Source organism: Argiope bruennichi, chromosome 7 (assembly GCF_947563725.1).
Source record: "Argiope bruennichi chromosome 7, qqArgBrue1.1, whole genome shotgun sequence".
In the NCBI taxonomy this organism is placed as follows: Eukaryota; Metazoa; Arthropoda; class Arachnida; order Araneae; family Araneidae; genus Argiope; species Argiope bruennichi.
Window position 1 is genome coordinate 131,662,833 of NC_079157.1, and position 27,443 is coordinate 131,690,275.

Consider the following 27,443-nt stretch of genomic DNA (forward strand, 5'->3'; position numbering starts at 1 on the left):
CCCTGACAGTCCGATATCACCCTGTTCGATAGGCGCCTGCTTTAGGCGCTTTGGGGCGGTTAAATGAGTTTAAACTAGCACTCGTCGAGAAATACTTTTCTCCCTTTAAACTCATTTAACAGCCTCAAAGTGCCCTGTTAAATGATTCAATTACAATTTTAGTAATAAAATGACCTACTAAATTTAAATTGTTGCGACTTAACTTATTGCATTTATATGTATGTTAACGTAAAGACAGATAGTTAGTTTCCTGATGGTTCTAAATATGATACGTATCTATATTTTAGATGCTAAATCACATTTTATCCATCTAGCTTTTTATATTTTGAAATTATCGTGTTCACCTGTACCTTTCAGTAAAATTAATTTCATTTCCAGTGATTTCTAGATTTTTATGTTAAAGTAATACTTTTTATTATTTCAGTCATTTTATTTGTTTTCAGGTTTTTATTTAGTGACGATACTAAATACATTTATTTTCGTACATATTCATTGCTATTTATTTTAATTAGGAGAAAATTTCCAAAATAATAACTAATCAAGTTTAATACATTGTCATGCACTGAGTTTTTAAATTAGAAGTATGAATATTCTTTAAATTTTTTAAGCACTGGTTGTGACAATTCTTTAGAATACTCATGCTGGTGACATTCTCTCGCATATTCTTTCGTTTTCGTAGCATGTTTTTATAAAGTTGGTGGAAAAATGACGGAAGAGCTGCATTTTTTTATTACTTTATTGCTTAGTAAAAAAAATTTTTCAACGCCTTCCGGTTTACTGACTGAAATTTTTCAAAACCAAAGATAAGAAAATTTTCAAATTTTATCTTCATAAACTGTCAAATGGAAAGTGAAATTTTTTTCTGAAGAGACAAATATTTGCATGAAAGACAATTTGAAGTATTAATATAAAGTCTTATCAGTGGTTTTCAAGCATTATGATTTCTTCAAACTTCCACTACATTTTCAATGGAGATATTTTATTGTAATTCGAGGAATTTTGTCGATCTTTACTCTAATATTCATACTAATCAAAATGTTTTTTGAAGTCGCAATCTTAAAAAAATCGCAGCTAAACTCAATGTTAACAGAAATACTCTTCCTGAAACGTTTTCATATACTCTCTAATAATGATGTTATCATCCCTCCTCCTACCACAAAAATGGACCTTAATAAAGGTCGTATACATCAGGAGTATTCAAATTTTTATTTTCAGAGCCCCGTAAATGAGAATATTGTGCTTCTTAATATAGCTATGCAAATTGCGTATGTATTTTAGGAAAGATTTCTTCTACCGATTGGACCCCGAATCCCAAATATAACAGAAAAACAGGATTGCAATTTTAGAAACAATATTACCTACCAAATTTCATTTATTTTGATTGAAGTTATCGCATTTAGATATTATTTAAAATATGATATGGAACTATATTTTAGGTGTTTTCTATAAAATCTTATAATCTATCTCTCTACGTTTTGTACTTATTTTGTTCACCTGTACTCAAATAGACATACAGATTTCCTGAACATGGATTTCGTTAAAATTTGATAGAAATCTACAAATTTAGAACCAACCAAACTTAAAACTATGCCCCAAATGTAGATAGCATGTAGATAGAACATACAATTATGATTCTCGAAAAAAAATTTAAGTAAATTGAAAGTCATGATTTTCATTACTGTCAACGTTTCATCTTCCCGAGTTTGAAAACATGTTTTTAGAACAAGATAACTGAAAACGATTTGAGCTACATGTACGAAATTTGGTGCATGAATTTTATACTAAATTTGAAGTTTTCATTAAAATTTTGATCGAAATCCATTCTTAGGAAGTCTGTAGGGGTACTTGAGTACAGATGAACACGATAAGTAAAAAAGCGTAGAGAGTTATATAATAAAATTTTATATAAAGCGCGTAAAATTTAATTCTTTATACATCACAAACATAAACAAAATCCTACGAAATTAGGTTTTAAACACTGGCAATAAACAAATAGCCAACATTAAAAAATAACAATAAAGTTTTTATTTATTTTAAAATTATTTTTTTTTTACTTTCTCATTAACGAAATAAAGAGTTAATTATTACAATCTTTAAAAAATTTGACTCGAGATTTTGAGAAATCTCTCCGTTTTTAATCTCAATGATTGCAAAAAAAAAAAAAAAAGTATAAACGTCTTCTGTTTGTTTTTCTGTCCTGGAACGCGATAACTCAATAGCTCTTAGAGCTCGACAAATGAAATTTGGTTCATGGTATTTACACCAAATTGGTTTTCTACCAAATTTTGTTCGAAATCCATTCAGATATAGACTATCTGTCTAGCTGTGCGTATATAAATTAACATGATAAAAGGAATAGAGCTGGAGGGATAAAATTTGGTAAGCAGATTTAACATGTTATGTATAGATATCTATCACATCCGGAACAAAATCAGTCAGTTGAACGTATATTAGAAATATAATTTTCACAAGCATGTAAACTCTAGTTGCTGTAAGAATTTGTGACTACAATTATAGTTTTGTATCAAATTTTGTTTTCAATGGATTGGGGGAAAAATTCGTCTAAAACACAAATTTGATTTCCGGTTTCTATTAACCGCATGCTATGGAGTAATCCTTGAAAAAAAAAACCATGGAAAATCACACGAAAAATTCACTAAAAACACTACATTTACGTCAAAGATTTAGATTTCATAACCGTTCTTTGCGAATGCTATAATAAAGATGCAAGCTTTTATCCAAGATACGCAATTTTATGAGGGAATAGGGAAAGGGATAACGCCCTTATTATAGCATAATGATGAAGTTTTGGAAAGATCACTCCAGCTGGCTTATTTAATTTCAAAATAAGATTTAATTTAAAATAATGTTTTTTTTATTAGACAGGGCCCTGTCTATATAGTTTACTAGTATTCTTAAGTCCAGTACTAAGATTATTTTGCAGAATTTCCTGTACTTTTACCTTTATATTAAAATTACTTTTTACCCTATTATCTGAAAGATATTGTAATGCTTCCTTAGTAAATAATGCCGCATTGAAGAAAGACAGTCGAATCTCCATGGCCGAATGGTCATGGTACTGGTCTCATAATCAAGAGACCGTGAGTTCTAATCCCGCTAGAGACACTGCGATTCATAGTGTATGCAAGTATTTAGTTCCTTGATTTTATGTTTCCCTTTATTTCATGTTCCAGAAGATACTGGACATTTCTTTAGTTTACCAGACAAGTGTTCTGGACTTTTCTTACTGTCTCCGGAAAAGTATTCTGGAACTTTCCCTGCTTGTATAAAAGCAGAAGATTTGTCAGTCACTGTATTCTCAGTTTTGAGTTCAGTTAATAAATCGGTTTAACTCTACCCCTTGTGTGTGTGTGTGTGTGTGTGTGTGTGTGTGTGTGTGTCATTGAGTTCTATATCATAGAATCTACGTGACATTCTTTGGTGGAGGCGCTGGGTGCGATTCCAGTCAGCGTGGAAACGAATTTACGAAGAAGCGATAGCATTAAAGGCTTTGAACCAGAATTTGCACTTTATTTCCCACCACCCAGAAAGACAAGGAAAATGCCTGTAGAACAGGAAACTAAACCTGACATCTGCACAGCCACAATATAGAAATCCATCTGTATTTAAAGGAGACATTGGACAGGACCCAAACAAATGGCTAAAAGAATATGACAGAGTGTCGAAATTCAACAGATAGGATGACATGACTTGTCTCGCAAATGTGTTCTTCTTTCTGAACGGCACAGCGAAACTATGATTTGAAAACAATGAAGACAAATTGACTTCTTGGGATGTTTTCAAATCATTGTTAAAAGAGGCATTTGGAGAAACGCAGCACTATGCAAAGAAGGCAGAAGATGAGCTAAAGAATAGAGCTCAAAAACCTGGAGAGAACACGCAGTCGTACATCCGAAGCGTGTTGGGCTTATGCCATCAAGTCAAACCAGATATGTCAGAAGAGAAAGTGTCTCATCTTATGAAAGAAGTCGCCGAAGATGTTTACCAGGCACTACTGACGAAAGAGATAACCAATACAGAGGACTTTATAAAATGGTATAGAAAGATAGAAGAGATGGAGCAAAAGAGGATCCGTGGTAGGAAATTTGAAAGGCTCCCAAATGTGGTACCAATGGCTGCAATTGACCAACAACTGGATCTGGTATCACTAGTACGTCAAATAGTGCGAGAGGAGGTCCAGCGCCTCGTATCTCCAGTAGTCGATCCTGAACTCTAAGACAAAGGCATTGAAGGCATTGTTCAAGAGGAAGTGGAAAATGCTTTGGCTCCTTTGTCACAGACAGCACCAGAATGAACAAAGGTAAAACCAAGACGCCAACCTACCTATGCTGACGTTGCCAGACGACCTACACCCGTAGCACAACAACCGCAGAGGAAGACAGATGTCTGGCGCTCTCCTGATAGAAGACCCGTCTGTTTCCATTGTGGCCGCCCTGGCCATGTAGTTCGATACTGCCGAGATCGCAAAGCTATTTTTGAGGCATATCGGGTTAATAGGAGAGATTTCGGCCGTCAGACGTCGAATGAGGGACGCAATGCTGACGAGTACAGCCGACCAGCAGTCCGAAGTTTGTCGCCCAGGCCATCACGAGGACGATCGCCGACACGCCGCTACAGATCTCCGTCTCCATATAGAAGATCCAGTCAATCTCCTAGCAGCAGAAATGAGGAAAACTAGGTGGTGCGACCTTCCTTGGGGGTGAGGCCGCTAGTGACAAAAATCCACCGATTGCCGCAAAGATGTCAGGAAACAGCATTGAAGTAATCGTCGACAATGAGCCAGTACCTACCCTTGTGAACTCTGGAGCCTCATTTTCTGTTATCTCGGAGGAGTATCGTCGCTTACTGAAGACAGTTATGTTTCCAACAACTAACAATGTTCTTTTAAAAGTCGCCGATGGAAATTACGTGAGACCAGTGGGAAAATGTACGCTTCGTCTCGAAATCAATGGTCGACCTCAAGCTTTTGAATTGATTGTTTTGCCGCAATGCAGTCACGATATTATCCTTGGTAGGGACTTTCTGGGCGCTTCTCAAGCTGTTATAGATTGTGGCCGTTTGGAGCTTTTGTTTCAAGACGTCATTCGAGAATCCCAAACTCCAGACTCCAGCCGTTTATTCACGTTGGAAGACTATACAGTACCTGCTCGTTCTATCAGAAAGATTACTGTCTTAGGCAGTAAGAACCATCGAGCTATCGACGTAATAGCAGAGGGAAATAGGATGCTCCTCTTAAACAAGGAAGTTGTCATTCCATCTACTATTGTTACGCTCCTTAATGGTAAAGCCGAACTATAGGTCACCAACGGACAAGGAGAACCTCAGATCATCCCTAAAGGCACGTGTATCGGGTATGCCGAACTCTTACGCGAAGACTGTGTAAATACCATAGACGAAGGATAGCTTCAAAGGCAAGATTGGGTGTCCTCGACTGTACGACGATGATAGCTCCAGATCTGAGGATCGACCAAAAAGAAAGAATGTTGCACCTACTCCAGAGGTTTTCAAAAATTTTCGATCAAGAAGGGATGTTCAAAAACGGAAATCAACTCAATGTTAAACACCGAATAAACACAGGCGACCACTTACCTATCAGTCAGAGAGCTTACAGAGTGTCCCCATCTGAACGCCGCATTATCAGTGAGGAGGTAACCAAAATGTTAGAAAAAGATATCATTCAACCATCAGAAAGTCCATGGTCATCTCCAGTCGTCTTGGTCAGGAAAAAATATGGAAGCTGGCGTTTTTGTGTTGATTATCGCCGACTCAACAAAATTACCAAGAAAGACTTGTATCCATTGCCGCGTATTGACGACACCTTGGATTGCCTGAAGGGGGCAAAATATTTTTCGTCTATGGATCTCTACTCCGGTTTCTGGCAAATAGAAGTTGATGAAGCCGATCGTGAGAAAACAGCTTTTATAACACCTGAGGGAGTTTAAAGTGATGCCATTTGGCTTATGCAACGCTCCTGCAACTTTTGAAAGGATGATGGATAATCTTCTGCGACATTTAAAATGGTCAGTGGGCCTTTGCTATTTAGATGACATTGTGGTGTTCTCAGAAACATTCAACATTCGACATTGAATGAACATTCAGAATTGTTCAGATTGTTCAGAACATTCGACAAACATTCGAAGAGGTTGAATACCGTCCTTCAGTGTATACAGAACGCCGGCCTTATCTTTAATCCAAAAAAAATGTCGCTTTGGAGCACAAGAGATAAAGATCTTGGGACACCTAGTATCCAGTGATGGCGTACGACCGGACCCTGAAAAAATAAAGACCGTGAGTGACTTTACCGTGTCTATGTATATCCATGACATCAGAAGCTTTCTGGAACTCTGCTCTTACTATCGCCGATTTATAAAGGACTTTTGCCATAAAGCCGAACCTCTACAGTCGTTACTGAAGGGGGACACAAAATTCTGTTGGGGACCTGAACAAGTGAAAGCTTTTAATACCTTGAAGAATAATCTTACCTCCGATCCTGTCTTATGCCTTTATGACGAAACTGCACCAACGGAACTTCACACTGACGCGAGTGGATACGGAATCGGCGCAGTATTAGTCCAAATCTAAGATGGGAAGGTAAAACGAATGCCGAGAGAGCGGATCGAACCTACGGCCACTGGTTTGCAGGTTTATCCTCGGATCACAAGGCAACATACGATCCGTTGGGAGATCGAATTTAAAACCACATGTTTATTTATTCATTTATATTCTATAAAGGTTCAAATCCCTGCAAGACAGCCATGTGCAAATCTCTTCTAACTGGCAAAAGTTATGGGATCTGCAGATCGGAAATAAATTGTATTCCGTGAAAACGGACATTGTTTTGTGGCCTGTTCATCCTATATGTGAGATGATTGTTAAATTGACTCGTCTCAGTATAGGGCATACGCGCTTCACCCATAAACATCTCAAATCATTATAAATCATAGATCTTCTAAACTTTTGACGTTTAACGATGTATCCTTGCTTTATTTACACTTTTATCTTTTTATGATGGAACTGTTTAAATATCCTTGTGGATGGCGTAGCTTGTCCTAAATTGGACCTTGTGCCAGAAGACCTAAACTATGCCATACCATACCATACCCATAAACTTCTCCTATTTGGAGAAAATGCACCTATGTGCAACCGTTGCAAAGTTCCTTTTACTGTTCATCATATGTTAATTGAATGTCCTGTTTTTAATTCTTATCGTGCTCAATTTTTTTTACCTCGGCATCTTTAACATTACAAGACCTGGAAGGTGAAAAATACCACCCAAATATTTTTAATTTTTTAAAAGCTATTTGTTTTTTCACTTGCATTTAACATCTTTTTTCTCCTTTTGTATTATAAAAGATTAAATGAATGACTTCTTTGTGTTGAATTCTTATTAATCGGTTTTAAATTTTAAGATTCTAAACATATTTGTTTCATCATTTTTCATGTGTTTTTATCTTTATTCCCCTGATCTTGTTTTTTAATAAATGAATGTTTTATAAACTTTTTTATAATTTTACCATTTGATAGGCGCAGCATAGCCAAGCATGGCTCTTGCGCCAGAAATTAACACCAAACCAAACTAAGCATATGATATTTGGTATGTTGTTGTGTTATGACTTACGGCACTTTTCAAGCCCCCTGACAGTATTTGGTATGTGATTTACAATTGTGAATGTATGACAAATTTTTCTTTCAAATTCACCTTTAGTATGTAAAAAAGTTTTTAGAAAACCACTTCAGATAATTTACGAGACTTTGAAAAAGACATCCTTATTGTATAATTATATTATTGCATTAAGTATAAGTAACAAGTGGGTTTAGTTTAGTTTAGCTATATTTACTTCCCGTTTTAAAGCAACACTAGGGCTATTTTGGAACGTACCTCATAATTCTGAACCACGGGCAGATGACGAGGGGGACACCTGACCTGGCACTTCCCTCTCCAAGCTTCCGCACTACACAAGCGGGAGGATGTTTGGCCCCGACGGATTTACCGTGCACCAGACCCGCTTACATGACTGTTAGTTAGTAGAATCAGTCTCGAACACGAAATTATGCGGTTTAGAATCCGAGACCTTACCACCAGGCAACCGCGGACCTAAAATAGCAAGTGACAGAGAATGCGCGAATTTTATATTCTGAAATATTCTATTTTTCATGCAAAATTTTTTATTCTGAAACTAAATGTTAATTATTGACTTAAACTACTTATATTGATAGAATTTTATATTTTGATCTATTCAAAGTAATAGGAATTAATTGCACTGTTTCATCTGATAAATAGTAGGTTGCTTCATATTACCTATTTCAGAAAGTATCTCCGTTTTAGTGTGGATTTCCTCCGGATACAGCTGATATCTGATAAATCTTTGCTTTCAGAATATTTCCTGATGTGCTAATAGTAGTGCAGATCAACTTCCTGTTTTAAATGTCGTCCCTTCTTCATGCAATTTATATTCTATTTTGACATCGCACGTTGTTTGCATTTCGTAGGAAGTGGAAAAAGTGAAAGCGAGCTCAGAAGCACACTGAACTGATCTGTGTCTGTATTTATCAGGTATGCGATTTTTTTTTTTTTTTTTTTTTTACTTTTATCCAAAATAATTTAATTGCAACTTTGAGGCCAAGAAAAATTCTAATGTGTTCATTTCTAAAAAAAAAAAAAAAAAAAAAAAAAAAAAAAAAATGTACATAAATATTCATATTTGATGATGTAAGATGCAGAGAGTCTTAAAAAAGAAAATTTCGGATTTTTTCTTATCTTAATTCAGAAGAGCAACGGGCTTGCAAAAGAAATTTGTTAACATACTCTATAAAATAAAACTCTAGACGTGTAACAAATTTTCCAATTAGAAGATCTTTTTTGTCCTTAAAATGTGTTTTCATTTCGACTCGAACAAAATGAATAGCTTTCAAATATCATTCATACTGCTGTTTGTGTTTTCAGTTATTTTATTTACCTTTAGAAGAGCTATGTGATAAATAGAACGTATGCAGCTCAGGTAATTCGAAAAATGCTTATTTTCGCACTTGGAGAGCTCTGACGTGTCGATATCTATCAAATTTTCTGATAGTACAGAATGTGATGACATTGATAGGAGACTGAAAATACAATAAGTTGAATTACAGTGATAAAATTGTTAAGATATAATTTAAAAGTAATATATTGAAACATTTTGGAAAATTGCAGAAAAAAAATCAATAAAAAATTATCATTCAAGAAGGGTTTCTTTTTAGAATATCAAAGCATTAAATTTTTATGCTGCATAAAATAATCTAACTTTAACAGCTGATAAACATTGAAATTATGAAATCAAAATAACTGGCAAAGCTTATTTTTAATTATTTTATTTATTTCCATTTGTTTACTCAATACACAGGACGATAATATTGTCACGTAGATACTATGATATAGAACTCAATGACACACAAGGGGTAGAGCTAAACCAATTTATTAACTAAACTCAGAATACGGTGAATGACAGATCCTCTGCTTTTATATTAGCAAGGAAAGTTCCAGAATACTTTTCTGGAGACAATAAGAAAAGTCCAGAACACTTGTCTGGTAAACTAAAGAAATGTCCAGAATCTTCTGGAACATGAAATAAAGGAAAACATAAAATCAAGTAATGAAATATTTACTCAGAATGTGAATGACATTGTCTCCATCGAGATTCGAGCTCACAATCTCTTGATTATGAGGTCAGTGACATGACCATTCGGCCATGGAGATTCGATTGTGCGGCAATATACATATGCTATCATTTTTATACAATCTTAAGCTTAAATTTATAGGGGAAAATTAGCAGACGATCACTCTTAATTTGTTTAAAAACATACACAATCATACAAAATGAAATCTTAAATACTCTGATCTAACCAAACATTTCATGAGGTATGCAAAATGCTATGAAAAAAACTTCTTCAAGCTAAAAGGCACCCAGAAAAAAATTCAGTGAAAAGATCATTGTAACCTTTAATTAAAAACAGAAATGTATAAAAGCTTTGAAAGACGGGGGAGGGAGGAGTGTTGGCATCGAAATCTCAAGATCCGCAATGGGTGTGAATTCATTTGAATTAAATTCGACATTATATTGCAGGTCATTTTGATGTCCAATAAGAACAAAATAAGGTGCTCTAAATATTGCAGAGTTTTGAGCACTAAAAAATGTAATTTCGTGAGATAAATGGTAAAGAAAATAAATAGATAGCTTTGACTGAGGCTTTTTCAGCGTGAATGCTCTCAAAAAAACTTTAAAACGAGATTTAAAATTTTAATGCTTTTTGCCAATTTTTAGAATTTTCAAATTTACTTTTTACCTGTTCGCTGTGCTTCATTAGTTATGCATTTAATTTACAAAAAAAAGAAGAAAAAATGTTTTGAAACTGAGCCAATGTTTACCAATTATACTTTTTTTTTTAAATTTGACGTAACACATAAGAAATTACTTTTTCAATGAACATGTTTGAGCCTTTTATTAATTTATTATAAGCAGCATCTTTTCAATTATTAGCATGTCAAAGTATATGTGTAGCAGAAAATAATTTAAGTTGATGTAAAAATATCAAATTCGTAAAATTTCTTTCTTTACTCACAATAAGTCGTAAATGTATGTTCTGAGGAATGTATTGTATTGTATTTGTTATTCAAAGGACTTCCTAATTATTGAAGATAATAAAGACAAAAGGAGTTACTTATAAGAAAAAACGTTATGCTTGTTTCTAAAATCTTTGATGCAGCGGCTTCTTTTTTCTGTTCATCAGATGGTATTTGAAAGTCAGATTTACAATTAAATTTGACTATTTCGATTATGGACTTCCGCAGTGTCGTTAAATTGATAAAATCTGACTTTAATCAAGCCAATTAAATGAAAAGGGAAATGCGTTGTATCAGAAAACATTTTAATATCTGCACATCAAATGTCACAAATGCACTATCTGAGGATTGTTGCAAATCTGTACAATCGGATATATTGGTCCTGTCATTTGCTTTAGCATATTGTTCAGAATAGTTTTTAAAATTGAAACATTAATATTTTTCCAGGTTCAATGGCCGGCGTCTCCTTAATTTTGTTTCTTCTGCTTCTATCATCAATCAAATTAAAAGCGAATTCTTCGGAATGTGTGAGAAAAGAAAAACATCTTGCTATTTTAGCCCTGGCGGAAGAATCGGTTTCAAAAGCAAGACAGCTTCATCCAGATTGTGGTAAGCACTCAATTGCACGACATACGAAATGAATTACTAACTGCACTTAAATCGTTTTATACTTTTTGAATCTTGGAGAAAAAAAATTCTTCGCTCCAAATTTGATTATTCCTTTGAATGCACTAACCCGATGTATCTGCCACATGAGTATTGAATACAGAGATATTTTAAAATCATGAACACACATTTAGAAGCATCAATCAGGTAATATGTATGCGGTTTGTAAGAGGTTTCTCAAAAACATGCATCTTCAACAAAATTCGTCCAGAAATGTGCTCCAGTCTGTGATTGGTACTTCGAAGGCGCTTTTTGTGTAAATATTAGGGTATCCCATAAGTTTCTTTCCTATTTCTAATATGAAATGAATACAAAATATTTACTGTTTAAGATATTATTTATTTTGTCTTATAAGAACCCTTTTGCTCTATTACCTTCTTCCGTCTCTCAGGAAGCCTCGTTATGTTTTCTTTCCAAAATTGTTGTCTTTTGGACAAGAAATAATCCTCAAGGAGCGCTTTTACTTCGCTCAGGGATTTAAAGCGCTTATCGAGAAGAGAATTTTTTAAAGACAGAAAGAAGTAATAATCAGATGGAGCAGGATTTGGAGAGTATGCAGAATGCGGTAAAAGATCCCGATCAAACCGTAAAAGCTTCTCTCTTACGACTAATGCAATATGTGGTTTCGCATGGTCATGATGAAAAACAACGCCTCGTCGGTCCATTAATTCTGGGCTGGTTTTTTCCCCCTTTCTTCTATGGCAGCTTTCAATTTATCCAGTTGATGACAGTATTTCGTAGATAGGCTGTTTCACCTTGAGGATGGAGCTCGTAAAAAATTACGATTTCCCAATCCCACCAAATGAACAAAAGAACGTTTTTGGGATACAAGAAAGTATGGCTTTGCGACAGTTGAAGGCCTATTATCCTTAAACCAAGTGCATAGACGGCTAATAGATAAGCTTGCATGTTTACACAAGCAGAGCCAGATAAAGCCATTTATAGCGTGGTGAGAAAGAAACTTTTTGGACACCCAAATATTGTTGCTATGAAGAAGCTCCCTTAAATGATGCGGTAAGGTGACTGTTAGAGTTTGATTTTACTGTCTCTTAACGCGTGAGCCAATTCTGTCCATACAATCCTATCTAAAATATGCCTATTTTAATGAGTTCTTAGAGCTCTCCCCTCGATACTAGAATCACCCTGTGTTGATTATCTTTTAAAAAGACCATGCTCTTATCAAGAACAATGAAAAAGACAATTAACATTCCTATACTCTGAAGAAACTTTTTGACTGATCTTCCCACCGATAGGTATATATATACAAAATAGCGGACAAGCGGCTGATACACTACTAGGGTTAGCCTCTTGTCCCTCTTCCGTTTCGGTAAACTGAACAGAAATCAAAGAACTCCGGAAAACTACATAAGAGGGGAAAGTGTGCCCTGTCAGCAGACTCACTGTTCGTTAGAACACGGTTTTATGCTTTGAAAATTATCTGGTGTGAATTGAGAGAAACGCTGATATTGTGATCAGCCAATGTTTTTATAAAGTGGTTTATGGATCGTATAAATTGAATCATTTTTTTTAAAGATGCTCTTATTATTAGAGTTTCCATTGAAAGAAAAGTTATCTTTAATCAGTAGTAGATTCATGTAATATCATGTAAGGTGATTAAGGAAAAATGTTGTACCGTTTTGTGGAACAAACCATCATCTTACCTTTAAATAATATAATTATTTAATGCAGCTACGTTTCCTCGGCTCGAAAGTAAGCATAAATGCTGCGACCTGTAAAAGTGCCTTTAATTTTAAGCTAGAATCCTTGGATTCAATATCGAATATAAATGTTCTACATTTTAACATGTCATGTACCATATCAAATCATTTACTTAACATTTTGCTTTACACTAATAGTTTATGAACTAAAAAAAATAAGCTTTATTTCTATCCATCGTGTTTCAATCGATAAACTACATGAATGCGTTTTGAAGCATTAAAACAACTATCGAATATTTCTAATAAATAGATTATTTATTCTTTTCATTCTCTGCTGAACATATTAAGAAATTATTATACAAAATTTGTGCTTTAGATTTTAATTTATGAAATTTTTCTTAAGAAATTTCTACCAAATATAAGGATTTGAGAAATTTATAAAGACGTAAAATAGCAACAAAATGTAATAAATGTAGGTAGGAAAATCAATGCATGGACTTGGGAACAAAATTCAAACTATTTTATAAAGAAAGCTGTTCGAACACTAAAAATATTAATCAAAAAAATTCATACTTTTGCAGAGAATCCACTTTTTAATGTCAATGATACATAATTATAAATCATTCAGATTCTAATCTTATTAGCATTTGATTTTTACTGATATAATTCACCGTACCATTTGACCAGTAACTTCTACCATACTATTAGATAAGCATGGCCAAATCTGGCCCTTGCACCAAAAAATCCCAAACTAACTAACTAACTAAGATTCTAATTTTATTTGTTTCATCATTTTTCATGTGTTTTTATCTTTATACCCCTGATCTTGTTTTTTCATAAATGAATGTTTTATAAACCTTTTTTTTTTATATATAATTTTACCATTTGATTGGCGAAGCATAGCCATGCATGGCTCTTGCGCCAGAAACCAACGCAAAACAAAAACAATCCACTTTTCAATGTAGTCACTTATCTATGTTCCTAAGGATATAAGTAAATGATTTTTATATGTATATAGTATATTTCTAGATGTTCCTAAGGATTGCTAATATTTTACTAAATAATATATATGACTCATGAATAAAATAAGAGCCGAAGAATGATTTAGGAATAGAGCTATCTTTCATTTTGGAAAGGAATTTTAGTTATAACAATTCTAATCATTTATATAATAAGCGGTATAAGGCATTATCGAAATAATTATTTAATTCCATCGATTTTCCATTAAAAATATTGATTTAGTAAACTACAATCAATAATTCACCATTGTAATAATGATGTATTATAATTAATTGTATGTAATGATCATCATTATATGTAATCATTGTATGTAATGATGTTTTTGCAGCTGAAGATGATAATCTTTCAAATTCCAGCAATTGCTGTGAAACTGACAGAATAGCAGCTAACTTGGATATTGCTCTGAATTTGATGACAAAAGTTAAGGAAAATTATCCAGACTGTGGTAGGTCGGTTTTTCTTGATTCATTTCTAAGTCATTTTTAATGAATTATGTAATTTTGAAACACATAAGATTCTTCTAAAATCTTTAGTGAATATTAAAGGCAAGTAGACAGAACAGGAATCACTGGATTTTGTAATGAGAAGGAAAGAAACGTTGGGAGTAACTATTGCAAATCGTCATTTCTTGTTCAAGCTTAGCTAAAGAGATCAAAACATAATTTTACAACTAAAATGAGACAGCATTTACTCAATTATTGTGTACATAAAAAATATTCAATATATTTCTAGGAAATTATGCTGGAAAGAACGTGGTGGAACCTGGAAAGAAACGGATTTCAACAATCCAGTTTATTGAATGAACAACATGAGCGCCTGTTACTTGATAAAAAAAATGTAGATTTAAAAAAATTTCATATTAAAAAAAATTGTAAAAAATATTTCCTGTTGCATTTAATAAAAATTGAACGGACACATCGAAACATCTCTCATCACCTGTTTAAGTTCAAGGCAAAAATTAGAGGCAAATAAATTTATGAGTAATAAATAATTTAATAAATAAATGAGCAGCTTTCAATTTAGAAATCTTATAGCATTCTCTGTTAAATATAAATTAATTCTTGAAATGAATGTTTGCATTATTATCAATCATTTTGCTAATAAAGAGACAAAGAAATTTACTTTGAAATACATTTCTACTGTTCGTTCCAGTATTCTGAGACGACCCCTTTTCGTCGATTCTATCTCATTAAGGGGAGATACGCGGAAGGTGAGCGCATTTCCGGAATTCCTCGTAATTCTTTGACCTTGATTTTCGCCCAATTAGATACTTTTTTGTTCAATTTTTTGTCACGTGTATGTGAGTATCGTGTCGTTTCTGACCGAATTATTTTAATTCAGTCTGCGAGTAAGCCGAGTTTATTTTATTGTTAAATGAAAACATCCCCACCTTTCATCTTTCCTCTCACCCCTATTTTGACGAATGAAACCCATCCTAACGCATGCTGAAAGGCGCGGAGGGTTTTAGAATCCGTTGCCAAACAATAATATACTACATTATTACATTAGAAATTATTATGCTTTTTATGTAGGATATTTTGCATTAAAAATAGAATAGGTTTTTTTTCACAAATTTATTTATTTAAAACTTGAATCACTGAATAATTTTTAATGGAGGGATTGGAAGTTCACTCCGGGTGGCAAAAACTAAGCAATGCCACCGTTTCCACGGGCAGATTTGAGGAGTTTGCTTCGCTATAATTTCGCTGAAATGCAACTGATCTATGAAGCAAACAACATATTTTGAAGAAAGACGACGCCCTATGTGTAGTTGCCGTTCAAACTAGGTAGAACATACGATCGTAATCGGCATTTGTGTGTCATGCTAGACCAAATAGGGATGGAAAAACTATTCCTAATAGTACCGCTCGGGTTGTAATCAGAGCAAATATCAAACACAGTGAAATTGAAAAAATAGCTACATCAACGGACGCCTCACTACTTTCGATCACCTCATTTCCAATAACGTATTCCACCCTAAAAGAAATCTTATATTAGTCTTTATCGCTTATTTAAAATTGAACCTTTATTTTAGAATCGTTATTTGAATTCATAAAGAAAAAAAAGTTTATTTTTGGTATACTATTTTTATAGAATGCTGTTTTTAATAAATATTTAATTTCTCGTTGTTCATCATTTTGTTCTAAAAATTATAAAAACTTTATTAAACACAAACTGAAATTGTTAATATTTTAAAGTGATTATATTTGTCTGAGTAATTAGGGTAGCGAGTCATGTATTTCATTTTATTGCTTTAAAAAATATTTTTGTGAAAATAATAAATACTTTACTGAAGAAATTCTGAAAATTGAAGTAGAATGGAGAATAGGAAAAAAATTGAATCGTCTGTTCTAATCCTAAAAAAGCAAGGAAATTTTGATGGAGTAAAAACCTTTTTTGTTTATATTGTTAAATGTTGTAGGTGGAAAAAATTATGTTACTAACGAAGAATACTCATCTTCAAACCCAAGTGAATGCACTCTTAATGATGAAGAGCTAGAAGATTTAATGGGAATTATAACGCCTCGGTCCAAGGATGATTCGACAAACTGCGGTATGTTTGCTTCTATTTAAATCTCTGTTTTCAATTGAATTATTGTGAGTTTGTTTTATGAACTTGTTATTATATTTACGTATAAGAAATTAATGTATGATAATCATAAAATACTACGACTCTTTTTAAATTTTTACTTCATATTTTCCATTTCATAAAATGAGATTTTGTTGAAAATATTATAAAGCCTTATCTGTGTCAAAAATGAATCAAAATGCGAAGCATATCTGTAAAATTATTACAATTTTCATAATTAAATAATTTTCTGAAACATTTTATTTTAGCGTATTAGAAAGTAATTTTTTTATTTTAGTTTTTATCTTTTTGATTATAAGTTATTAAAAATATATACCATAGAAGAATACATGGAAAAAAAGTAAAAAAGAAAAACATACATTCCACTCATATGCAAGTAAATTTGCAGTAAATCTGATTTATAAAATTATTTAAGCTTCTCACGTGATATCATCTCAAACCATATGATTGGCGCAATATAGCTCTCTTGCGCCATTAAACTTGAATTAACCAACCAACCAATAACATTGTATCTTTCAATCAATAAATATGCCCCTGCCCGGTGAGACTCTAAAATGATGCTTCAGAATTCGGTCGGACAGTATTTCGATTTTCGAAAGTTCGTTCAAATCAACATCAAACGCTCGAAGTAATTTTAAACGGAGGTAAAAATTCTAAAACATATTAGTAGTCAACGCTTTTCCATTGTCCATTTCTGAATGCGTAGAAACTACAGATTAGACATTCCATTCACATAAAGGGCATTTGCCATTGTAGATTTATCAAGGTAGTATAGAAATTTTATAAAGGAAAGCTCTGGAATATCCCAAGATGGAAAGGTCAGTAATCTGGAAAAATAACATCGCTTGGGCTAGAATTATGAATAGCGTCTTTAATCCTCTAATTGAGAGGAAGAATGTGAAAGGTGCTGACATCTGAAGTATCTAGAAAGAAACAGAGAGCTGAGGAGAAATCAAATGCCCAGGAACACATAATATTCGAAAATAATATTGAGCGGAATTTTTTTTTCTGCACAAATCAATGTTATGTGCCAAAGCTGCAACTGATGGCACATAACAAATGGGCTCTGCACAGTTGAGGTACAGAAAGCTTTTTTATCCCTTAAAACAGAATTATATAATACTTCAAATGCCGTAAAAGCTATAAAAATGAAATGATATCTTGCCACAAAAATTGTGAAGTATCAATTTAAGTTCAATATGTATATGGCGAAAATTCCAAAACCTGCGTCTTGGCATAGGAGTAGCGCGTCATCCACATGATCTGGACGTCCCGGGTTCGAGTTCTTCATCCTGTGTTCCATGTGTGAGGTGTGAAAGACCCCCCACCCCTCCCCACTGTAAAAAGGGGGTTGTGCAAGCGATTGTGTGAGTGTCATCTTTCTATGAGCTAGAAGTGCCCTCCGCTACTCAGGGGTCTTTACCCTCAGAGGCCAATGCATCCCCTTTCCGTGGTCGCGACATCATTATCAAGAGGTCCAAAATAGCATATATTCTTTTCGGTGCAGAACGAAACACGTTAGAATAAAGAAGATGAGAGGAGAACGCCCCCGTTATTTGAAGGAAAATTGTAGAGCTATATTTCTTGTCAATGAATGAAATTAATAAAATTAATGAAAACGAAACAAAGCGCTATAAATTTTAATTGACTGATAGAGAGTGTCAATGTTTAAACTTGGCTGAGATTGTCTCATAACGATTGTAAGAACTTGCCAATTTTACAGTGTTTGAAATTTTTGATGTGTTTTTATATATTCTCCCCTTTGTTGTAGATCCCAAAACTGTGATTATCAATAATACTCAGACTATATGGCTGTATAAAAAACCCATGGACTGTTCTGAAATCTTAGAAAATGGAAACAACAAGAGCGGCTTGCACAGAGTTTGGTTGAGGAATCGCATCTTGAAAGGCAAGGGCGTCCAAGTATTTTGTGACATGGATACTGACGATGGGGGTTGGACGGTAAGTTGAAAAGATGCAATTGTTGCTACGGACTAGTTTATTTATTTTTTCCTTTCACTGGGATGGTTTCATATAACCACTCTAAGAACTTTTTCATTGATAGGTGGTAGTCTTTTGATGGTTTGTTGGTCAAAATATGTATTCTGAAATCTTATTAAAATTATTATCATCCTTTGTCTTTATATATTTTTATGCTTATCCAAAATACTATTTTGTTCTGACGTGCTAGTTATCATTTGCTTTATCTTTATAACAATACATTGAACTTATATTAATTATTACTATATTCTGTTAGTATAATATGAATCAGATGTTTTTTTAATAATAGCTTAAAAATCAAAAAATAAGTTGAATAAATAACTTATTGGGGTATAAATAACATAATTTCAAACCTTTGCTATAGAAATCGGAACTAATTTCAGATTAAATTACTCATCAGATGGATTTTCTATTGAAAGGTTTTTATAATTTATATTATTAAGTAGAAACATTCGCTGGAATCTATTGTGCGTTTTAAGATAAAAAAAAAGAAAAAGGACTTCACAAATAAAGTATAAAAGTAATGCATGAATCCTATAAGCTAGAATCTTTAAGTAAAACTCCACAGAATCGATTCATTTAAGCAAATTTTATTTTCAAAGTATCACATCGTTGATAATTTTAGAAGAAAAAAATTGATATCAGAATACCATGAATTTTATAGCAATGAATTATAAATAAATAAATTTAATTTATGATAAAAATCGCAAAAGAAAACAAGGAAAATTATTAAAACAAAAAAAGAAAAAATGTGTGCCTTTCTTCATTGGCCCATCAGTCATGGGTTGGTTTTGGACACTTTCCAAGTTTTTCTAGCCAAAGTTTTCCAATTCATAATCTTTGAAAATCTCAGATTTTTTTCAAGCACTCATTCTATATTAAGCTTAGGACTACGACATATTCTTGTTCTTGACACATATGTTGGTCAATTAAAAGACGATTCTTGATTGTTCTAATTATAAATCCAGCCCATTTTAATCTCTGTTGTTACTATTTTTATTAAACATTAGTAAGGTATGTATTGCCTCTCATTGTATAAATTACTGATTGCGCCTAATCCTGACCAAATTTAAAAGAATTTTAGTTGATTCTATTGTCTTTGTTTAAGTATCATAGTAAAACACTGTTTTGCTAATCATGAATAATTTTGCTCTGTCATGAATCTTCCTTCTGAATACCATGCATATTCTGTGGAATTAAGGTCCAGTGATTATATTGATCACTCTACTCGGTATTATATCACATCACAATCAAGATTTTTTACTTCAATTCCATACCTTTCTGTGACGTAAAGTTGTGCACGTCTAATCATCATTAAACTTGCCTGGGCCATTCATAACTATCTGGACAACTTCCAAAATGTAGATGAAAAAGCAGACATTTCTGGTTGGCTAGTTGATTCAGCATTTTTGGTGCAAATATTATATTTGAAAATTAAATGTGGAGAGACTTTTTTACCAAATTCAAGCTGAATGTATTGAATCGGACAGTGAGCGGATTCCTCTCTCATGTGTGTGAATAATATACTTTCCCAGTGCTGACCAGTTCAGTTATCTTGTTCACGATATCACTTGTATCTTTCCTTTTTTGTTGGAAATTCTCGATGGAATACGTCTAACTGGTTTGCAGGTAAACAAATCATTAATGTTGCATCTCTTGTCAACTGCGCCATTCTAGAGTTAATGCTTGTCTTTATCTCTTGTCGGTTTCACAGAGGTTATCCGATAATTATTTTTTATTGGCTGCTATATTTTTATATAACGATCCTTATTCTCTAATAAGAAACCCTTCGGACCATTTAATAGTTTGAGCTAATTAATTTAAAATTCCTAGTCACTATTCCAGTTGTATAAAAATTTTTATGGGCATCCAATAACTCTTTGGAAATTCTGAATGCATTATCATCATAATTCGCAGACGGCTTGGCCTAGGGGTAGCGCATTTTCCCAATGATCTGGGCGTCCAGCGTTCGAATCTTGGTTCGGGCATGGCTGTTCTTTACCTTGTGATCTATCTGAGAGGTGTGCGAAAGAGCCCTCCTCCCCCCTGCAAAAAAAGGGGTTGTGCAAGCGAGTGTGTGAGTGTCATCTTCATATGAGCTAGAAGTCAGACTTCTGCCCTCGGCTGCTCAGGGGTCTTTACTCTCGGAAGCTACTGCACAAACTCGGCTTAAATCGCTGACTTTGTCAGTCGTGTTGTCTATGGCAAGTGTCAGAAGTAACAACAATTTATAATTCTTACTATGGTAAAATCGCTTGCAAGTGTGATTTATGTCATTTCCTATATCAAAAGAAGATAACATAAATTATGCGCTATATCTAATAATCAGGAATTTAATTTTTTTGTATAAATATTTTATTTGTGTACCTTAAGTTATGGACCTCAGTGTTTTTATGGGTTGATTCTTCTCGATTTATTTGGGACCTTTATACCACCAAAAACTGCTTTCTTATCTCTATTTCAATGGTATATGAAAGAATGGGTATAATAAAGTTTTTGTAAAAAAAATAGTTTCATTTCTCTTTTGATAAAATTTGACCTCAAATATTTCTACAATATTCCTCTTTCCACAAAAAAAAAAAAAAAAAAAAAAATCCTTAAAAAATAAAATTATTTTTTTAGCAACTGTGAAGAGATTTCAAATGTTTTATTGTTAAATTCCTAGCTTAATTATTTAATTCTGCAAACGATATCAAATTTGTAATTTTTTATATATATCATCAGAAGGTTTTAGATAGTGTTTTAAAGCGTAGCCCATACTTGCCAGAACTCTCTTTTTGGCTATTTTAGGTGAATTTTATTTGTTTAGTAGTTTATATATATATATATATATATATATATATATATATATACCTGTTTAAATAGGATTCCAGAAATATAGAGCATATATTTTATCAGCATCAATGAAAAAAAAAATTCTTTAGAGTTGATGGTTGAAAAATTCATTGTATTTGGAAGGATCATTTTGTTGTTACTTAAGGCACTTTACAAGCCCTCTGACGAACTGTCAGCGATTTAAGCCGAATGTGTGATAGCTTCTGAGGACAAAGCCCCTGAGCACCCGAGGGTAGAAATATGACTTTTATCTCGTATGAAGATGGCGCACACATTCGCTTGCAAAACCCCTTTTTTACAGGGAGGCTTTTTCACAGATGGAGCACAGAGAGGAGAGCAATCATGCCCGAACCAGGAGTAGAACCTGTGACGCCCAGATCACGGAGAAGATGAGCTACCCCTAGACCAAGTCTTCGAAATGCTTCTTACCATTTGATTGGCGCAGCATGGCGAGATATGGCTCTTGCGCCAGAAAACCTAAACAACCAACCAATCCTAGACCAGGTCATCTGCGAAGGATCATTTTAAACAGAAGAAGAAAAAAGTTGTGCATTTCTCTGTCTCAGATCGTTTGAAATTATGATAGGTTCTGATATGCTGCTTGGAGTTCTAAGTTTGATTTTAGATAATATAAAAGAGCCTATCTTAGATGCTTATAGGAGATGTAATAAGAAATTTTCTTCTTTTTAGCACACTAATTAAAGAAAGATTTTAGAAAGCTTTTAAAATAAATTTATTAATAAAATGGATTTCGATATCTTAAACTTTTATTTGACAGCGATTGCAGTGTGTTGAAATTTATTTCAATGGTAGTATATATATATATTTTTTTGATCGTATGTTTAAAACTTTTAGTTAGTAACTTGCAATATATAGTTGAGTAAAACAAAATATAATTTAAGTATTTAATTAATCCAGGATGAAAATTTATATTTAGGTACTTATTTATTGGGATTTGGATTTTTTACTATTCAGTTTCTTGGTATTCTGATCCAGCACGTATTTATACAGGATGGGCAAACAGTCTGTAAAAACTTAAAAAATGTATAAAATCCAGAAAATTAAGCAGAATGAAAAACAATTTGCAGATTTAGCATCGATAAGTCACGGGATTTTTTTTAAGGTAAGAAAAAAAAAATTAAAAACAGTCGTTTGGTGGCGTTTTATACATAAGTGAAAGAAAAGACAGACAAATAACAAAAATGTTACAAATAATTTATTATAGCAGTGTATGTTCCACAATTAGACGACATTTCTATACTTAGATTCTGATACTAATGTTTCCAATTCGGCAACGCATTTCCGAACGTGTCTGCATTAGACTTGGTTGTCCGGGCCTTACCACAACCCCCGATAGACAAGGCCTCTGCGGGTTTCCGTGACGTCACGACGAGACGGCACACTCCATTCCCTTAACGTCAAGTTTCTGCGCGCTAGAGAGTGAAGAGAAATTACTTTTCACTTGTTAATATCATTTTATATACTTCCATATCATGCAATTCAACACACATATATTGTAGAATTCATTAATAATTAAAATGCAGCCGCTTTCCACATCACCCTGGAGGTACGGTGCTTGGTATGCATTACTTTTTTTGCATTAAGTGCAGGGCAGGTTTCCCAGTAGGTGTATCTCCCTTAGATTTAAAACTATTTTCTTCATTCACTACATCATTAAAAATTATATCTGTTAAATATTTTTGATTAGAAAATTTCAAAATTTCTTCTTCATATATGGTACATAAATTTTTAAATTATAATATAAAAAATACATTTGCAATGCTTTTGTTGATTAATTTCAAAACAATTCCATACAATAATGGTTTTATGAATATTTGCCGTGGCGTCAACTCCAAGAAAGCAATAAAAACAATATTTCACGAAACAGTATTCTATTGAAAAAAATATCCAATAAATCTTTGAAACATTAGAAGAGCTTTCTTATTTAACTATATATTTTATCATTACTTTGTTAGAAATATATTTACTAAATTTATCAAATTTTCTTTCCTTTCCGGTTTTAGAAGAGCTTTTCAAACTATCATGTAATTATTCAATGCATTGACTGCAGACCAGATTGCCAATCTATAAACATTTTCCGGTTTATGTCCTGAAATGCCTTTGCCATAATGATGTACTTCTTCTTCATTCACTACATCATTAAAAATTATATCTGTTGCGAAATATTTTTGATTAGACAATTTCAAAATTTCTTATTCACATAAGGTACAGAAGTTCTGAATTATAATCAGAGCCGGCCTTAAATATAAAAGAGATTGGGTGCAAGAAACCATTTGGAGCCGCAATTTTTTTTAAAGTAAAAAAAATAAATTACAAACATTATATATAATGCTATTGCCTGTATATTTGTTAAATGAATTTGTTTTTGCTTTTAATTTCTTCAGAAAAATCACCATTTTTTTTCGATGATTTGTATAGCAAATGCTTGTAAGCTTCTTCACGCCTTGACCAACTACACTTCTTCCTTACTTTTAATTTGCTGAATTTAATTTGAAATTTTTTATATTAGTGATTAAATTGACACATTTTTAAATCTACCTTCTCTTTGTACAATAACAGTATCAATTGCTGTGATATTTTTAATACCCAAATTCTTTAACTTCATCTTCTTTGATTTCGGTATATGATCTTTTTCTTTTTCAAATTCGTGTTTTAAGAAAATTTTCTGAATTATTCAAATTGCATTCTATCACTTTTGATTCATCTAAAAATGTGTTGAATTTTGTACTTAAATTTTGAACTTCAGTTTTAATTTTACTGATCAATTTAAAATCCGAATAAAAAACAACTGTTTTTAGTTGAAATAGTTCATTGGTAGTGTTAATTTTGGGCAATATTGAAAACTATACTATTAAGTATAAAATAAATGGCATTTCTTTTATTGATTCCAATATTTTTACTTCGCATACCGCTGTACTATCTCTATTTACCTCAATAAATTCTTCTAGGACATTACAAATTTTTTCAAACTGTGTATACATTGCTTTAACTGAATCCATTCTGGCTTCCCAAAGGGTATAAAAAAAGCATATAGAAGTTAAAATATACAAAAAAAAAAAAAAAAAAAAAAAAAAAAAATTACAATATATACTGCTGGAAATGGTATCACAAATTAATAAATTTAAAAAGTATGATGTGCAAGACATATAAATTGCACGTGGATTTAGATCAACTATTCTAAATTGCAAAACTTTGTACTTCCGTTTCGTGTTGCTATCTTTGCCTTACGCCTATCCTCTACAATTCATAATATTTAAATCCAGCTCACTTAATCTTTTCAACAGAGGTTTTGCTAATCCTTCTCCAGTCACAATGATTACTTTAATAACCCTTATAAACGACGCATTTATATTTAATCTTTTCTCTTCAATATTTTCATACCTAATAATGACTGAAGTGCGTTTGTTCTTAATGGGGAAAAATCAAGATTATATTCCATTTGGTTACTGCTGTACTTGGATGATTTTGAATAGACTTTAATTTTGCTAAGGATTTCCTTTCATAATGCAGGAATATTTTGTTCATTTGATCGCAGTGCTAAATGATGCCCAATTCTAATTTTCGAATTTTTAATTCTGTTTATATGATTTATTAGCACAGTTTGTATTTACTGAATTATTCGATTAAACATACAAAAATTTCTATTATTAGGAGTTTCTATTATTTTCATGGTTTCCACGAAATGAAAGGTTATTACATGATAAATATATGGAATTGCTCCAATCACTAGTCTCGGATATTTAAGAGGGGCACTTAATAATTTTCCTGACTTCGAATCAAATAGACTAGTTTCTCTTTCAATGACATTTTTTTTTAATGTAATTCACAGACCTACAGTAAAGGAAATTATTCGTAAATATTGACTTCCTTTAATGTTTAATTTAAATACAGTAACAAATATACAACATAAAACAATATATAATTATTATTGTTTACTCTCATGCTTTTATCGTTATGTTATATAATAAAATTTACCTATATAAACGTAATTATAGATATAATAGTAAATAAAGCATGTAAACATAATTACGGCAAATATTATAATTATTATTGACAATAATTACAGACATTATTACCTGCATTACAGCATTTTATAAAATAATTCTTTTCATAATACACTTGATTAAAATCACGAATAATGGATATTACTGAGCTGTTAAATTTCTAATGTGAGAATAAATGATTTTTCATTTAGAAACATTAAGCATTAGTTTAAAATAATTAAATAAGCTTACCCTACTATGCTGCGTCGGATAAAATCCTTCACGATGTATGGCACTTAACCACTTCTTTTTAAGCTCTTCATTTTTAGGAAAGGCAAAAACACTTACTCTTGGGCCATTCCTGTAATTTCCATTACAGTTTGGAACACAACAGATCAAAGGCATTTCTATTCCTTATTTTTAGTAATCCAAATGATTTTTCTTGCAAATAAGAAATAGCGCTTCCTGTCTACTCAAACACAGGAGGGCCACTGGCTAAAACATGGCGTGGGAGGAAATGAGTTCGTTTCTTATCAGTAAACTTGAAGAGGGTGAAATTCCTCCCTCGGTCCCCCAATTCGCACCCACTCGTGTAACCTCTCGGAGCGACGTCATTACTTTCTGTGACGTAAGTTTTCCGGCCTTGTCTAACGGGGGTCGTGGCCTTACACGATCTTCCAGCTATCCAGTTTCCTCAAATCGCTGAACAAGCTTTGTGAGGCCTGCCCACTGTTAAAGATCCCTTTCCACTTTTTACACTTTTCTGGTGTTGGAATTTACACAACAGTAAAACAGCTCCACCAACAAAGCTTTATCTTTTACACTCAGCATCCTTGTTCACATATATTTTATGCAACGAAGAATTGGTTCTGAATGGAGAGCGAAAGTATTTATGATCGCCTGTCTTATTTGCATACATCCAATTAATTTTTTCGTACCACTACCATCTGTCAGCTATTTTTTAAATTTTTTCTTATCTTAAAAATAAATCTCGTCACCTATCATTGCTAAACCTGCAAATCTTTTTTGGGGGGTTATTTTTTGAGGTTTTATGAATTTTTAGACTTTTTGCCCACCCTGTATATTAGATAATAAGGATAATTGTGTCTGTCCTGTATCTTGACATAACAATTGTTGATGGCAATAACTTACAGTGATGCTTTGACAAGAAAGAACTTGCATGCGTTTTAGTAATGAAACATTATAATTTTAATATCTTTAATTGAAATTTCTTGCAAACAGGTAATTCAGAGGCGTGGCCGATTCGGTAACAGTGAAGATTACTTCGAAAAAAAAGTGGGAGGAATACAAACACGGATTTGGAAGTTTAACTGAAGAATTTTGGCTTGGTAAGTTATAAAAAATTCCATGTTTTGTAGCCTTTCAAATTTCACGGTAATCATATTTTTAAATAATCGTTGACTTTTTTTTTTTCTGCATGTTTTCAGAATTAAACTGAATTTTCAAAAGGCTTTATTTTTCTTGAATGTAGCCTTTAAAGCTTTTAACTAAATATATGCGACATGGTTACATAAAAGCAGATGAGTTAGTTACATTACCTTGCTATTTATTATCTCACAAAATACGTTTTGGGAAATGACTCGCAACAGCAGAAGAAACCAAGATGAGTGAAGTCAAAATAATGAATATTTCTTAAAGGAAGAATATTTCTGAGACAATGCACGAGATGACTAAATAAAAAAATTAATAAAATGATGATTAGTAAGTAGAAGCGTACCTACTCATAGAATAGAAGTCGCGAATATTAAACGACTCTGTAAATTAAGTGACTCTAAATATCGTTGATGCGATTCTATTTCAAATTTCTGGTGCTAGATTCATTCTATTTCCTGAACGTAGTTCACTAAGATTCCAGAAATATGCCATAAAGTAAAAACAGTAAAGAAAATTCCATCAAAATTTAAATTCTGAAGTTTCCAGTTTATAGAAGGATAAAACTGCATCTGATGATCTTGTGTTTATATTGTTTCAAATTGTTTTCAAAATGGTCTAAATTTCACGATTAAGAAAACAATTATTTGTAAAATTTTACA

General features: G+C 32.7%; 1 protein-coding gene across 1 annotated transcript in view; it reads left to right on the plus strand.

The window, feature by feature from the left end:
* LOC129975777 (angiopoietin-4-like) overlaps nucleotides 1–27,443 on the plus strand; it is a 52,834-nt gene that overhangs the window by 9,207 nt on the left and 16,184 nt on the right. Inside the window, exons 2-7 of the mRNA XM_056088992.1 lie at nucleotides 8,398–8,575; nucleotides 11,063–11,224; nucleotides 14,288–14,404; nucleotides 16,382–16,513; nucleotides 18,321–18,511; nucleotides 26,632–26,738. Of these exons, the coding sequence (XP_055944967.1) occupies nucleotides 11,068–11,224; nucleotides 14,288–14,404; nucleotides 16,382–16,513; nucleotides 18,321–18,511; nucleotides 26,632–26,724 (690 nt within the window). The 5' untranslated portion in view covers nucleotides 8,398–8,575; nucleotides 11,063–11,067 and the 3' untranslated portion in view covers nucleotides 26,725–26,738. The remainder of the gene's footprint in view (nucleotides 1–8,397; nucleotides 8,576–11,062; nucleotides 11,225–14,287; nucleotides 14,405–16,381; nucleotides 16,514–18,320; nucleotides 18,512–26,631; nucleotides 26,739–27,443) is intronic.